The following is a 14904-nucleotide window of genomic DNA, read 5'->3' as shown; positions in this document are numbered from 1 at the left end:
GGCGCGGGAACCTGGGTTGCCTTGCAGCAGGAAGGCTGCCCCGAAGCTGAGGCCGGGGCGATAATCCCCGATGAAAAGTCCTTCATGACTTTCGGAACTTCGCGGCTGCTGGACCGAGCAGAACGGGTGGAGTTTTCCCTTTAAATAGCTGTGCCCGGAGAGCCTGTTGCTGCTGTTGTGGTGACACTTGGGTGTTGCTAAGGCTTTAGGAAGTCAGCGCTGACATGTCTGTATTGGTGGCATGCCCTGCGTGCACCAAAGAAAAAGGAATCCAACAGCCTCACGGCGGCGATTCTGGCCTCTTCAAAGGATGTGGGCGTGGGTCAGAGACTTCAGGTGCCAGATAATGAAATTCTTGGCCAGAAAGTGCACGTTTTGCGTCCCTGGAGGTTTTTTCAAGTCCATAACTGCTATTCCCAAGTTGGGAGGGTTGTGAGAGTGTGACGGTGGCACCTGCCGCTGTGTATGTGGGTGCACATGCCCCTCAGGCTGACCTTGAAACTCCTCCCTTAAAGTCCTGTAACTGAGACCTGTGCAGACTTCTGGGAGTGTTGGGATGAGTGGGTTGATCTGGGAAAGAAAGGTGCAAGTCGAGGACTCTCATCAGCTCTCTTGCTCTGCTCATACACAACTTGTTGTTGGCAGTGATTTCCTCCGTGTTAGAGCCCCGCGGTGCTGCAGCCCCGACTTGCGCTTCAGGAGACTCGGAGGATGTCGTTCTGCAGAGCTTTGTCCAGCTTGCTTAGCAACTTTAGGCAAATCACCTTCTCTGCAAGAAGTTTCATCATTAGTTAAATGAGGGTAGCTCTTATCCTGCTGCAGGGGGGCAGGGGGAAGGGTGTGTTTTGGGGCCCACTTTGTATTTGTAAACCACTTTTGCTGTCCGTGGAGAGCCTCTGTTACGTGAGAGTCCTTGCAGTTAACAACACCTGGCTGCCAGCAAATGCTCTCGAAACACAATGTACCTAGAGCTGTGTAGTTTGAGAAGGTTGTAAAGAGGCACAAAATGTTGTCAGCGCTTTTTGGATTGCATTTGACAATAGTCTGCTAAAGTAGTATGTTCCATCCTGTATGCAAATTGAACTTTGTCAAATTGTCTTACCACAAGATATCTATATTTGATACTATATTTCTTTCTCACAGATTCTTCCTGGCTTGTTCATTGGCAACTTTAAAGGTAAGATTAGTTTTATAATTATCTCTAGGATTACTTAGCAGGGGTCTAAAGGTGCTGTTTCATGGGCCTACGGAATTCTCTGACATCTCTGCAGCTTCTTTAACCCCATCTTGCTTCATTTCTCAATTCACCTGGTAGCAGTTGAAGAAGAAGAAGAACTTGCTTGCTCTCTCATCCGTGTGCTGTGCTGCAAGTACTTTAAGAAAAGAAAAATGAACACCATCTCCTCAGAGCATGCTTCAGCTGAAATTCCTAAACGTTGGCCTGCCTTAAACAGTTCCTGTGCTTTGCAGGCAAGCCTGTGAGCCTGGCAGATTCTTTGCAAGGCTTGTTTCAAGCCCTCCTTATAAGTAAAGGCTTAGTATGCCTCCTGCTCATTGCTTTCATTATTTTTGTTATTTATAACAACTGCTAAAGAGTTCTGTTATCACTGCTTGTGAGACAGGGTCTGCAGATTCCTGTCTGACCACTGATACTCACACTGTCTGCGTTGCGGATGTAAGATGCTCTGGATTTATTTCTCTTTTTCCTTTTTACGTGAGGTTTATTTTTTGTGTATAGAAAGACAGAACCATGTTTAGAAAACACAGGAAACTTTTTGTAGGCACCCAAACAAACGACTTGTTCTCAAAGCACTCTGTTTCCAGCTGACTGTCCCTACTCAGAAGTAAACCAGTTGTGCCTGTACAGGCGTTTTGATACGTGTAGACCCTGCATTTCCTATGCTGGGGTCTGACAGCAAAGCAGGACTCGTAGGGGCTACTGCGATGTCCTGTCCTTCCTGGTCTGTCTGAGATCACAGCTGGGCTGTTAAGATTGGACAACGTCCATGCTGGATTTAGGTGGTGCTGCACCTCTTCTCTGCCTCATGCCCACCCTTCCTTTTTCCCCCCCCCCCCCCCATCCTGAAACCTCTTGGGTTCAGTGGGTTTTTTTCAGATTTACCTGCCTCTGGACCTGCTGGCCCATGTTGCTGCTCCAGTCCTCGCTGCCCCTTGGGAAGCAGGACCGATCACCTTGAGAGGCAGCCCAGAGGTACATGTGAAGTCAAAAGCTGCTTTTTGCCACACTGGGATGTGGAAACACAAGTACAAGAGATATTGTGTGAGAGGGAGTTAATTGTGCTATGGTAAGGAAAACGAGAGGGCGGGATGAGTTTATACTGGTGGAAGTAGGTGATGAAAGGAGAAAGAAGAAAGAAAGCAGGAAAAAAAGCAAAAATAAGAGGATAGATTCAGAAACACTTTAGATGGACCACTGCATGGGTCAGTGACAAAACTAGTCATGGTCACAGCCATGTTGCTTCCTTTTTTTTTTTTTTTCTTTCCCCTTTTGTGTATTCTGTAAGTAATTTAGGAAAGGGCTAGGAAGGGACAGTGTTTGGTAGTGGAGTCCTTTAGGTTTCAGTCTGCCTGCAGGGTGAGCAGGGAACGTGGCTCTCAATCTGTCCCCTCTCACTGTGGCCGTCCTGCTGGTAAAACCCTTGACAGCCTGCCCAGGGGAACGAAACTCAGCCAGAGCATCCGTTTCTTGGTGCGGTTCCGTTTTCAGCTGATGAACGGTTTGACCAGCCGAGGGAATTTGGCAGAGACTGCAGAGTGAGTCAGCATCTCTGCCGGGGCCTGCGACCCTCTCGCTTGGCGCTGCTCTGGCCTCTCAGCTCTGCTGAGATGCTCCTTAAACGGTGTGTCAGGTCCCTTCTAGGCATGGAGGCGTGCACGTGAGGGTGGTGCGAGTGGGCAGTGTTTCTGGGAGTCTAGCTGAGAAAAAGCAGAGGCTGAAATGCTTCAGCTACCTCCATAAAAGAGAGTAAGGATGGGTTGGCTTTAATCTCAGTGTTTTTGTTGCGGAGTCTGTTTTTTTTTTAAAAACTATCAGAAACAAACAAAACGTTCCTTTGTTTATTGCTTTGGCACTTGCTTGTGTTGCGTTTAATCATTATGTTCTACCATCATGAGTAGCTGTTATAACCTCTATTTAGCTGCCCTACCTGGAGAGAAGATTGGCGTTACAGTACTTCACTAATGCAAAGGCAAACCTTTATAATTCTGCATCCCCTGTCCCTGAACACCTCCTCTGCCTTGCTGCTTAGAGCAATTGCAAGAAGCTCTCTGTGCTGTGAAGCTGTCCCATTTAGGAGCCGGCTGCTGGTTAATCACCAGTGTATTTTTCTGGAGGAGTTTGATTACCATGTTCTTGGGGCATGTTCTAATTTGTGGCACTTCTTCAAAAAATGACTAATGAATTTTGAGACTGCCATAATGGGGATCATTGACTGAGAAATACTCAGCCACATATACGGCTGGGATTTGTTAGAGTATCCTGATTTGGGCAGCTGAAATGACTATGTGCTTTTAAAGACATGGGTTTACAAAACTCTTTCCTGTAATGCACTTTTGAGCAGCCTCTTATTTCTTCAGCCTAAGACCAATAGCTTGAATAGAATAAAACTGCATCTTGCCAGTAAGAGGAGTAACACTGAATCCCTGACGTTGTGCATCTCGCCTGGCTGCAGGGCTGAGGCTCTGTGGCATCCTCTGTGTTTCTGAGCAGGGGGTGGAGAGGAGGGAGCTTCTCCAGAAGGTGAGTCAGGGGAATCTGAAGGGCTCTGACACACCCTCTGGAGGGTAGCCTTCCCTCATTTCTCCCTGGGCAGGCGAGGTTTCCATAGCTAGGCCAGAATACTGCTCTACGCATGCTCCTATCTCTCTACTAACATGGGAGACCTCTGGGGACACTGGCAGACTGGAAAGAGGCACTGCTGTTCCACATGGATGCCTTTCTGCTCAATGAAATCAGGACTTTAAAGATGTTGAACACTCTAACCCTGGAGGGCAGTTGTCTGGAGAAGGCATTCAGCAATTGTTCCAGCTGGGGAATTGCTATTCAATATACTGAATATATTATATATTCAATATCTTGAACATAAAGTGGTCCATCCAAAGTGTTTTCAAAAATATCTTCGTATTTTTCTTATTCTCCTTTTCTTGTCCTCCTTGAGAAGAGACCTCAGCCTCCTCAAAGGAGGTTGTAGGGAGGTGGGTGTTGATCTCTTCTCCCAAGTTAATAGCAATAGGACAAGAGGAAATGACCACCAGTTGCACCAGGGGAGGTTCAGATTAGATACTAGGAAAAATTTCTTTACTGCAAGAGTGATGAGGCTCTGGAACAGGCTGCCCAGAGAAGTGATGGAGTCGCCAGCCCTGGAGGTGTTCAAAACTGTGTAGATGTGGCAATTCAGGACATGATTTAGTGGTCATGGTGGTGTTGAGTTGACAGTTGGACTTGATGATCTTAGAGGTCTTTTCCAACTTTTATGATTCTGTGAATATTCAGCAATATTTCTGCTTTATGTGTGGGGTTTCTTACAGTCTCTTTAGGCCTAATCGACTTAAAAACAGTCCATGAGGAAGTGCAGACTCCTCTGCATTTGACTGTGAGATGAACTGAAGCCCAAGTAAAACTTGTGAAATAAATCCTGGCAGAAATGGGAGTTGAGCTCGCTGCTCAGCTTGAGCTTGTCTGCTGTTTCTGTGCAAACGTTAGGGTCGCTATGGTAGAAAGTTATGTGTAAACTTGATTATGGAAAACACTGAAGTACAGGCTGAAATTCTCCCAAGTCCACGGGACTGAGTGTGTCTCTGAAAAAGCCTGAGTTTTGGCATGTGCTTGAGTGCTTGTTACCTGGTAAGATCTATAAGCACAATTCTGCTCATCAATAGCACTTTAAAATTGTGGTATGTTCCTAAAAGAGTGTATTTGAGCTTGCACAGCTAGGGGGCAGAAAAATTCAAGAAGAACCAGAGATGTCCGAATAGAATAACAAGACCGAGTTTGGTCTGAAAGCACAGAAGGAGACAGAGCTCTTGGGCTTATTCGGTGAAAGTTAAGGAGAGTTGTTTCTTCGGACATGGGAGGGTGAGAGGCTAAGAGAGAAAAATGAGGAAAGAGAAAGTTAACTTTTCTTCCTGCCTCTAGTTTGGGGAAAATTTTGGGTTGTTCCAGTTGTACCTTACAGATGAAATTCAATCCTCTCAAAAGACAAAGAATTTGTTGTGGGATTGCGTGCCCACGTGTCTTCTGCACTGGAAACCTGATAGCCCTTGAAAGGCACCTGTGCTTACAATGAAAATAGGTGCTTTGTTCTTTAGCCTGTTTTTCTGCACAAATGGAAAAAATAGCATTTCTTCTGCTAGGATATTCTAAATGGGTGCTTGTTTGGTTCCAAACCAGGGTAGCAGTAGTGAGCTCCAGAGAGCCATGGCTGTTTATACCTTGAATATTGAGGAGCTTGCGTCCTTCCTTGCTTGTAATTGTATTTGGAAGATTCAAGTTTTTCCCATGGAATATTTGGGGGCTTTTTGGTTTGAAGGGGAAAGCCACAATATGAGGTTTAATTCCCCCCAGACTGTCCAGTGTTGCTCTGGATGAGCTGGAAAGTTTCTGCCCTTCCTGTTACTAAGCATATAAAGACACTGCCCACCAAGTGGTTCTGCTGCATTTCTGAATCCAATTAATTCGTCTTAAACAGCTGCTTAATTTTTTGGGGGAAGAGTTCCCTTTTCTAAGGCCTTATTATAAGTACTGAAAACAGGAGATACTGTTCCCTTTCTTGGGTTCATCTTTTGAAGGAAGACATTTTATAGGTACTCTCATTAAACCAGAATTCCCTTTTCCACACCTTTCTCCCTCCCCAGAAAGGTCCTTCTGAAAAGCTGGGACAAAATTTGTGTTAGGTCATAGTGTGCTTAGTTTCTCTGTGTGTGTGTCTCTGTAATTGTGGATCACTGCACTCTGGAACAAAGCTCTCCTGATGGGAAACCAGCGTTCAGTAACCACTCTTAGTGCTCTGAACCACTGGAGAGGAGATTCTCCTTTAGATGTCTGTTTCTCTCCAAAGCAGAAAATAAAATGTAGGAAAAAAAGTTACTTCATTAAAAAAAATAAAATCTAGTGATGAAACTGTAGTCTCTGTAGATCTGCAGATTGAGACTTAATACTGTTGTGTGTATTGGACTGACTTACCTTCTCTAAACACTCACTTTGGTTTTGTATACATAACCTGAAATTATATACTGAAAATGTAATGCTTACTAGCTTACTGTGTTATGGGAGCATGTCTGTCTTTTCAGAGTAGCAGTAAAGTGAGAAACGTGTGCTTTGGAGGAGGAAGACGGGAGGTTGCCTTTAGTTTAGGATAATAAAGGGAAAGGTGACAAAATTAAAATAATCTCACTCATTTTGTGGAGAGATTTGATTTTTCTAAATTCACAAGTGAGTTGCAGTTAAATGTTGCAGATCAGACCCACATCACTGCAATGTCATTTTTTTCTCCTGTTCCTGGTGTCATGCTTTTGTATTTCGTTGTTGGCACTGGAGGTGGAAAAGACTCTACAGTTGTTTCTTCCCTTTAAACTCTACCAAGCGAGAAATGTTTGTTCTTCATCTTGCACCTCTATGGAGGTACTAAAATACTGTAGAAAGAGAGAATGGTTGTATGTACGTTTGAAACTTCATCACCCTAGTACTGGAGTATTTTAGTGTTGATACATCTGAATGGGAGAGGTTGGAGCAGTGTTGTCTCCCTTTGGCAGGCAGGGGATGGAAGCACGATGTGCAGTGGGATTTGCTCTCCAACCGCACATTAGGAAGGAATTCTTCATGGAAAGAGGGGTCAGACCCTGTGGTCAGACACTGGGACAGACTGCCTAGGGAGGTGGTTGAGTCGCCATTCCTGGATGTGTTCAAGTGTCGTTTAGATGGCGTGTTGGGTGAGATGGTTTAGGGGTGAATTTGTAGCGTAGGGTCAACGGTTGGACTTGATGATCCCAAGGGTCTTTTCCAACCTGAATTGTTCTATGATTCTATGATTAAGGCTTCCCAGAGCTGCAGGGAAACAAATTCTGGCGCTTCTCCCACCTCCTCATTTCAATGACTTTGTCATTGCTTTTGCAATTAAGTGTTTGCAGCAATCTGCATATGAGTTAGGAGTTACAGAAATAGAGGGAAAAGAAGCTAAATACGGGCATGGGAGGGAGAGAGGAAGACATTCTCCGTGGGAATTGTGTCCCTTCGTGTGAGGGCTTTCCTGAACACTTTACTCAAAAGCCCACATCAGCTGAGAAGCATTTTGCTATATGAAACAAAAAACTAGGTAACCTGCTGTGAAGAATAATATCACACGTGAGGGACCCTTTAGGCATGCACGAGATGGATTCTGATGGGTGTCTTTCATCTTTGTATTGGGAAATGGGGTGTTTCACGCTGTGATTTTGGAATGTGGGTCTGCCTGTAGTTGTACAGCACTGTGCTACAGTACAGAAATTAGAATTGCTGTGGCAGGGGTGATTCTTCTGGCTTTTGGTGGTCCATTGCATAACGTGTTAATTTTTTTGTAATTTATGGTGCGAGACTGTGAGTGACAGGCAGTCTCATTTGTACTGTTGTTTAAATAGCTGTATCTGTAGAGACTTAGGGCAGGTGCCAGGGGAACCAGGGGAATTTCCCCTTGGTAAACCGTTTAAAGTTTAGATCCAAATAATACAGTCATTGGCTGGGAAGCTTCTTCTCCTTTACTTCTGTGATTTGAGTGATTCTTTCCTCAATATATTGAGGACCTACTGGTTCCCCTGGGATGCTGATCTGGGATAGCCATTTCCAGTTTGGTTCTAGGAATACCTGAAATATCATTCTATAGTTTTGATTTGTTGAATTTCCTTTAGTTAGTTTAGTTTAATCCTTGGTTAACAGAAGAACTAAAATATTTTGAAATTTTTGAGTTGTACGGTGTACATTAAACCTGTCAGAGTGGTTCAAAGCATTCAACATTTAATTTGGATCATATCTCATTTTAAAGCAGTTTGCCTTGTGTGGCAAGCCATTGCTTAATCGTGTTGGCCATACTGATAATTAGGGATTGGGGTTTCGTGGTGCTGGGTATGCATTAATGCCACGAGTTTCAGCTAGCAGGCTCTGAATTCTGCCACTAGCCTTCAGAGAACAGAAAGCAGTGATTTTTAGGGACACTTAGGCTGGCTTCTGGGCTTCCAAACCCTTACCTCCTTAGCTGTTCTCTCAGGAATCAAGACTGTTCTATAAACTGTTAAAAAACCTGAAGGCCTGGTGGATTAGAAGACTTCTGGCAAACATTAGTGTTTCTTTTGAACTGTTCACTTTGAGATTTTTAGGAAATTTTGGTTGTTCTGTGAAGCTTAGACCTTAATTTCAGACAGAATTTGTGTTAATTCTCTCCTGAAGGATGAGACGTATCTGTTGATTGTGAAGGGTTGGCCAGGAGCGAATGAAATCAATGCAATTTTGGCTTTTCTCTCTTATTTTATTACCCTTAGAGAAGCTTTGGTAATTTGATTAGCTTTACATTTTAGTGCCTGTTGCTGTGCTCACGTGGATCTTGTCTATGGGGCAGTATAATTAAACATCCAATTCCTCTTTGTGATGTAGAAAAGGGATTGAAACTTTATAGTGGAGTGGAGTAAGACGAAGCAAGAGATGCTAACTGAACTCTTGCACGTACATAAAGAATGTACAGGTGATGCCATTGTTATTTTTGTACCTAGAGAGAGCCGGTTTGAAACCTTTGTGGTCAGTGCTCTTTTTTTTGTGTGCAACCAGGCTAATGTGAACAGATTGCATGGGCAGATTTGGAAGGCAGGTGTTCACATCACAAAACCACTGCTGTAATTCCCTTGGTGGGCTGTGCCGTTCTCAAGCAAAAAGGTCAAATGTAAATGGACACAAACTTCTACCTGTGTTAATGGTTCTTTGAGGTAGATTTCTGGCATGCTAATGGTTTAATATGGGGAAGGTTGCTCACTGGTGACAGATAATCTATTTTACCTTCTTTCACATAGAAACAAACCTGTGCTTTTGCAATATCTGGCATCAATTTTTCAGTCGCCTCACTTTGCTTTTCAGTTTTGAATGTCTGAAACCCCTTGGTTACAGGTCTAGGAACCACCTTTTCACACTTCCTTGCTGCAGCATTTTGCTTTTTCATATGTTCCATATCCTTTTCATATCTCTCTCTTCAGGCTTAAAATTGTGGTACAATTTTGGCTGAATGGTGGTACAAAATTGGCTAAATGCACATTTTTCCCTACTGGTCTATGGAAAGTAAGAAGCTAGTTATCATTTTGGCTTGCCTTTTAATGCCTCGATTCAAGTGATATGGTTGGCTTCGCTTCTTGGACCTGGATATCACCAGGTCTATCTCCCAAGTGAAAATACATCTCCTGGGGGGGGATTTGTGGGTAGATAGTTGGTAAGCTTTTTCTTGTACAGTTCTGACTGCTTGTTCAGATGGCTATCACCTGCACACAGGCATACGCAGATTTATATTTCAGATGCAAAATACATGAAACTTCTGACTTGAGAACATATTCCTGAGTCACTTAAGCTTGTTCTTTTTATAGTATGTAATTTGTTTTGGAGTTAGAAGTGTGTCTTCCCATTACCCACTCTGTTGATGGTGTTCTAGAACAGCTGCATTTGGGGTTTTGCTTTACTTTAGGAAGCTTCAAAAATAAATGTACCAATAACAACGGATTTTAAACATGCACAATGGAAAGCAGAGTGGGCTATTTCAAGGGATTAAAGAACTTCTTTTCCTCTTCTTCCCTTTTATCGCAGATGCCCGAGATGTAGAGCAATTGAGTAAGAATAACATTACGCACATTCTTTCAATCCACGACAGTGCCCGCCCCATGCTGGAGGTAAGAGGTGTGGGGGACTCCATGCTAGATCCTTACTTTGCAGCTTGACTGTTACCGTCATCTTGGGGTTAATTTCTTGTTCTGTACGATTGGTGTTTTGAGACTGATTTTCCTGTGAAAGTGTTTGACAGCTGTAGTTTTGAGATCCTGTCACATATCTGGTTGTTGCTGCTGTTAAAACAACAAGAACTCTAACTGATAAAAGAAGAGACAGTTGCAGTGTCAATCAATACAACACCAAAATGGTGTTGTGTTATTAATTTAATAGTAAAGGTAAGTTTCTTTCTGTGTGGAGTTCATGCATCATATAAACAACAACATTGCTTCTCCTTCTTCCTCACTCCCCACCCTTCTTTGGGCTTGGGGCCCCTTTCATGAATCTTTATAGGGGATGGTTGCATAAGAGGTTTGCAGCCCTTTTATCTGCAAAATAGCCTTATTTAGGCTTGGGGTCTGGGAGGAACCAGTACTCCCTCATATAATACACTCAATAGAGCATCTGTAGGTCTCCAGCACTTTAGCATGAAGTATTATTCCCCATTTCACTGACTGAACTGGAGAGCTGAAATGACTTGATACGCTGTGACCTTAAGGAGTGAAAGAGCTGGGACCAGGCCACAGGGCTCCCGTATTGCACTGTTGGGCTTTCTTTATGCCATCTTACCTTGGAAGGAGGGATCTTGACTGGGCTTTGCTACACCTTAAAATCCTGCTATTGGATTTATGTTGGGAACTGTTATCCTCCCTAAATTTGTTTGTTCCTTCCCAGTATGCCACTTTTCGTGAAATACTGCAAAACAAGTGAGTAAGGCAGTTGCTGGTGCTACCCCTCAGGTGCTGCTAAGAATCTCTACATTTAATTATCTTCATGTAAAAAGCCTCTAGTGAACTCAGTCCTTAAACTACAATATTTCCACCTCTCCTAGGCAAGTCAATAGGTAAGCTGAACAAAAGATGTCCCTGGTACGTCATCATTAAAACCGAAATCCATTTAATAGTGAATTCAGGGTTGACATTGAACAAGTGTGCTGAAGCAGAGCTGTAGCTGTTGACTTTATTATGCTGTACATTTGACTTCTGTGGTGCCTGATAAGTCTAAAACATACTGAATTTCAAGAGTACTCATAGCTGAAGAGTTAAATACTTGTACTGAGTAAGGGAGATGTGATGTTTCTTTTAAGGATGCTGTTCTCTAAAGCGAATAGAGGCTTGCTCTGTTTTATTACCATGATAGAAAAGTAGGAAGACTAATTATGGCACAGATCAGCTGCAACCTCAGGCCAGCGTTTCTTGTGGTGGTGGTAGTTCTGGCAACCCACACGCCGCCACCCGGCTTGTGGTGGTGCATCTGTTTGTGAGGCGGCGTGGTGAACAGATCTGGGAGCTTTTGTGAGTTAAATATAACCAAGTCACCATTTCTTCCTCCAGCTACCCCCACAAAAGACACAAAGGATTATATTTACCCAGGTCTGTTCCTAATCTGATTCACAACAGTGTCTCAAAAGTTACAGCGGCATGGGAACAAGTAGTGGCTGGTTGAGGGTGTACTTGCTTTATTCACCCCTGCTTCTGAAAGAAAGTTTCTCCAACTGTGCCTTCTGTTTTCTCGGCGTGCAATATACCCCTTTATATGCTGATCGTCTGGAAAACAACTGTTAAAACTTCTTTGCAGTTCTTAAAACAGTGAAGGGATTGCAAGTTCCATTTCTTTGGGAGCTGCTTATTAATTACTTTGTCCTTCGTGTTCCTACTGTGGTGCTCGTTTGCAACTAAATGCTTCAGATTTTATCTAGACCTTTAAACATGGAATTGCAGTGTTACATTTTTTTCCCCGGTTTTGTGTGTGTGTATTTATGTGAATACTGATCATCTGCAAAAAGCTGCATTTTCTTAGACTGCGATGGTTCCATTTGTCTTTTGTTAACAATAACTTACCTCAAGTATTTCCTAGTCAATATATAGGAAATGATACAAATTATTTAAGTTTTTTGTGCAAGTTATGGAAGGTAAGTGGTTTTAGACATCAAAAACTCAGTAGTGTTTTAATAACATGTTATAAGAAGGAATTTGGCTTTCTTTGGTTCTCTGTGGAACCAATGAATATAGATGCATATGTTCGCTCTCAGAGGTCATAAATTACCTACTTACTGCTTGTTGGGTTTTGAAGTTTACTAGGGACTATTTTGATGCAAAAATACTTGTGATACAGCATTTAAAGCTGATAATGGTGGGTAGAGAATCAAAATGACCAATCTGGCTTCATTGTCCAACCTCAAGAATGTACTACTCAAGAAATAAAAGCAAACATCAGTGTATACCAAAGAAAGAAAAGCAAACATCAGTGTGTACCGTGAATACCAACTTGCTACAGATTGTAAAATTATTTTCCACTGTAATAACGTACGGCATTGCCCCTCTCTGTGCAGTTACAGACCATTTCATTTGGTTTTTTAAAATACTCACGGTACCTTTTAAGGAGTATACTTTGCTCTGTGCTTTATATATTGCAATATTTGGATATATGTTGCTTTAGTTCCTCATAAGTTGGCAAAGTATTAGAAAATTATCAAAAAGTTCCACGAGAATATTATATAGGTTTCAGTTACACACTGTGTGTCTGTTGAGAAATAACTTTAAAAACCCCCGATGTTTTGTTACTGAAATTTGATTTCAGACATTATCTCAAAGATCATTTACAAACCTTCATAGATGGCTGATTTATGGATGGCTCGTAATCAAATTTTGGCCTTAGGAAATTGTTACATACTTTCGAACCAGCATAGTGGGGAAAAAGTAGGTTTAAATGAGTTCTAAGACTTTCTATGCCTTGGATATTAGCAGCTTGCATTAAGTACGAGACACAAAATTGTTTTGTAAGGCTTCGAGTGATTTAAACCAAAAGGAATTTGCCAGAATCTGTCCTGAACTGTCTGGTAGTGTTGCCCCTTAGTTCTCTTTGTATAAACTGTTTCAAGGAAATGTGTCCTCTAATAAAACCAATCCTGAAATGAATTTATATTTAGAGAGAATCCTAAGACTGTTGTTCCAATAAAGTGTGCTGCTGTTACATGGGATCTTAACCACTCGGGTAAGCATTTCATAGTTTAAAGATGCAGGTTTAAAACTCCATCACGAAGAGCTATAGGTTACTGGTGACGTGTCAAAGAGCAAGGACTGCACATTGTATGGAGCAAGGTTTGTTATTTCACATACCCAGAAGTCACCCCCTGAGTGAAAGCAGTGTCCAACAGCATCGTGTGTGTCCCTGCAGAGGCACAGAGGCGACAGCCTTGGTGACTCAGCTTGGCTCCTCCAGAGCCCGTTGGGTGGCTGCCCGTGGAACACTCACAGATGTTTTATGAAGCCACACAAAAGCCATATACAGAGGAGAATAATCAGCTTTCTTGCCACCTGCTTTCTAATCTATTTTTTCAGCTAGTTCAGGTTTTAAAATCTCTGTTCAGAATGTGAGAGACACTGAAAGGTGGATGGGGAGATGTATCTCGGAGTGTGCTTTAAGTAAGTGTATCTGGCAGTGACCCGTGGGATCTATCCAACAGGTTGTCATCTATCTGGACTTTTGTAAGGCCTTTGACATGGTCCCCCACAACATCCTCCTATCTAAATTGGAGAGGCATGGGTTTGGTGGATGGACAATTCAGTGAATGAGGAATTGATTGGATGATCGCACTCAGAGGGCTCAAAGTCCAGGTGGAGATCAGTGATGAGTGGTGTCCCTCAGGGGTCTGTATTGGGCCTAGTACTGTTTAATATCTTCATCAGTGACATAGACAGTGGGATCGAGTGTGCCCTCAGCAAGTCTGCAGATGACACCAAGCTGAGTGGTGCGGTTGACACACCTGAGGGAAGGGGTGCCATCCACAGGGACCTTTACAGGCTTAAGAAGCGGGCATGTGTGAACCTCATAGGTTCAAGAAGGTCAGGTGCAAGGTCCTGCACTTGGGCTGAGGTAACCCCCGGTATCAATACAGGCTGGGGATGAAGGGATGGAGAGCAGCCCTGCAGAGAAGGGCTAGGGGTACTGGTCCATGCGAAAGTGAACATGAGTCAGCAATGTGCACTTGCAGCCCAGAAAGCCAACCATGTCCTGGGCTGCATCAGAAGAAGCGTGGCCACCAGGTTAAGGGAGGCGATTCTCCCTCCCTGCTCTGCTCTGGTGAGACCCCAGCTGGAGTACTGTGCTCAGTGCTGGGGTCTTCAGCACGAGAAGGACATGGACCTCTTGGAGTAGGTACAGAGGAGGATGACAAAAGTGCTCAGTGGACTGGAACACCTGCTATGAGGACAGGCTGACAGAGCTGGGGCCATGCCACCTGGAGGAGGGTCCAGGGAGATCTTATCGTGGCTTTCTAGGACTTAAAGGGGGCTTTTGAGAAGGACAGGCAATGTTTTTAACAAGGCCTCTTGGAACAGGTCAAGGAGTAATGGTTTTAAACTAAAAGAGAGTAGCTTCAGACTGGATGTAAGGAAGAACTTATTTATGATGATGGTGATGAAGCACTGGAACAGGTTGCCCAAAGAGCTGGTACATGCCTGATCCCTGGAAATGTTTAAAGCCAGGTTGGACAAGGCTCTGAGCAACCTGATCTAGTTAAAGATGTCCCTGCTTACTGCAGGGGAGTGGGGCTAGGTGACCTTTAGAGGTCCCTTCTAACCCAAACTCTTCTATGATTCTGAAATCTGGAATCTAACAAACTTTATGTCAGTTGTGAAGTAAGTAACAAACTTTATGCCAGTGAAGTAAGTAAAGGTAAACCTTGTCCAGAAGGATCTGTTTGCAGGTCCATTGAAGCTAAGAGTTGCTCTGTGGATTTTCCAGGTGTTTGACCCTGTTCTGGGGGGTGTTACATGGAGATGAATGTGAGCCCACAGCAAATAGGATGTTGACATGGATTGTACAGCTGCTCGAGAACAGCCGCATCCCATTGTGGAAGGATGTGCTGTGATGGACAGTCATGTCCAAGCAGCTGAACT

General features: G+C 43.4%; 1 protein-coding gene across 1 annotated transcript in view; it reads left to right on the top strand.

Moving 5' to 3' along the window:
- Positions 1 to 1140: 1140 nt before the first annotated feature.
- DUSP22 (dual specificity phosphatase 22) overlaps positions 1141 to 14904 on the top strand; it is a gene marked incomplete at its 5' end in the record, with an annotated part of 34342 nt that continues 20578 nt past the window's right edge. Inside the window, 2 exons of the mRNA XM_009869482.1 lie at positions 1141 to 1177; positions 9827 to 9909. Coding sequence (XP_009867784.1) covers positions 1141 to 1177; positions 9827 to 9909 — 120 coding nt within the window. The remainder of the gene's footprint in view (positions 1178 to 9826; positions 9910 to 14904) is intronic.

The sequence above is a fragment of the Apaloderma vittatum genome, unplaced genomic scaffold, assembly GCF_000703405.1.
Source record: "Apaloderma vittatum isolate BGI_N311 unplaced genomic scaffold, ASM70340v1 scaffold3725, whole genome shotgun sequence".
NCBI lineage: Eukaryota > Metazoa > Chordata > Aves > Trogoniformes > Trogonidae > Apaloderma > Apaloderma vittatum.
This window is presented reverse-complemented; position numbering and strand designations above follow the sequence as displayed.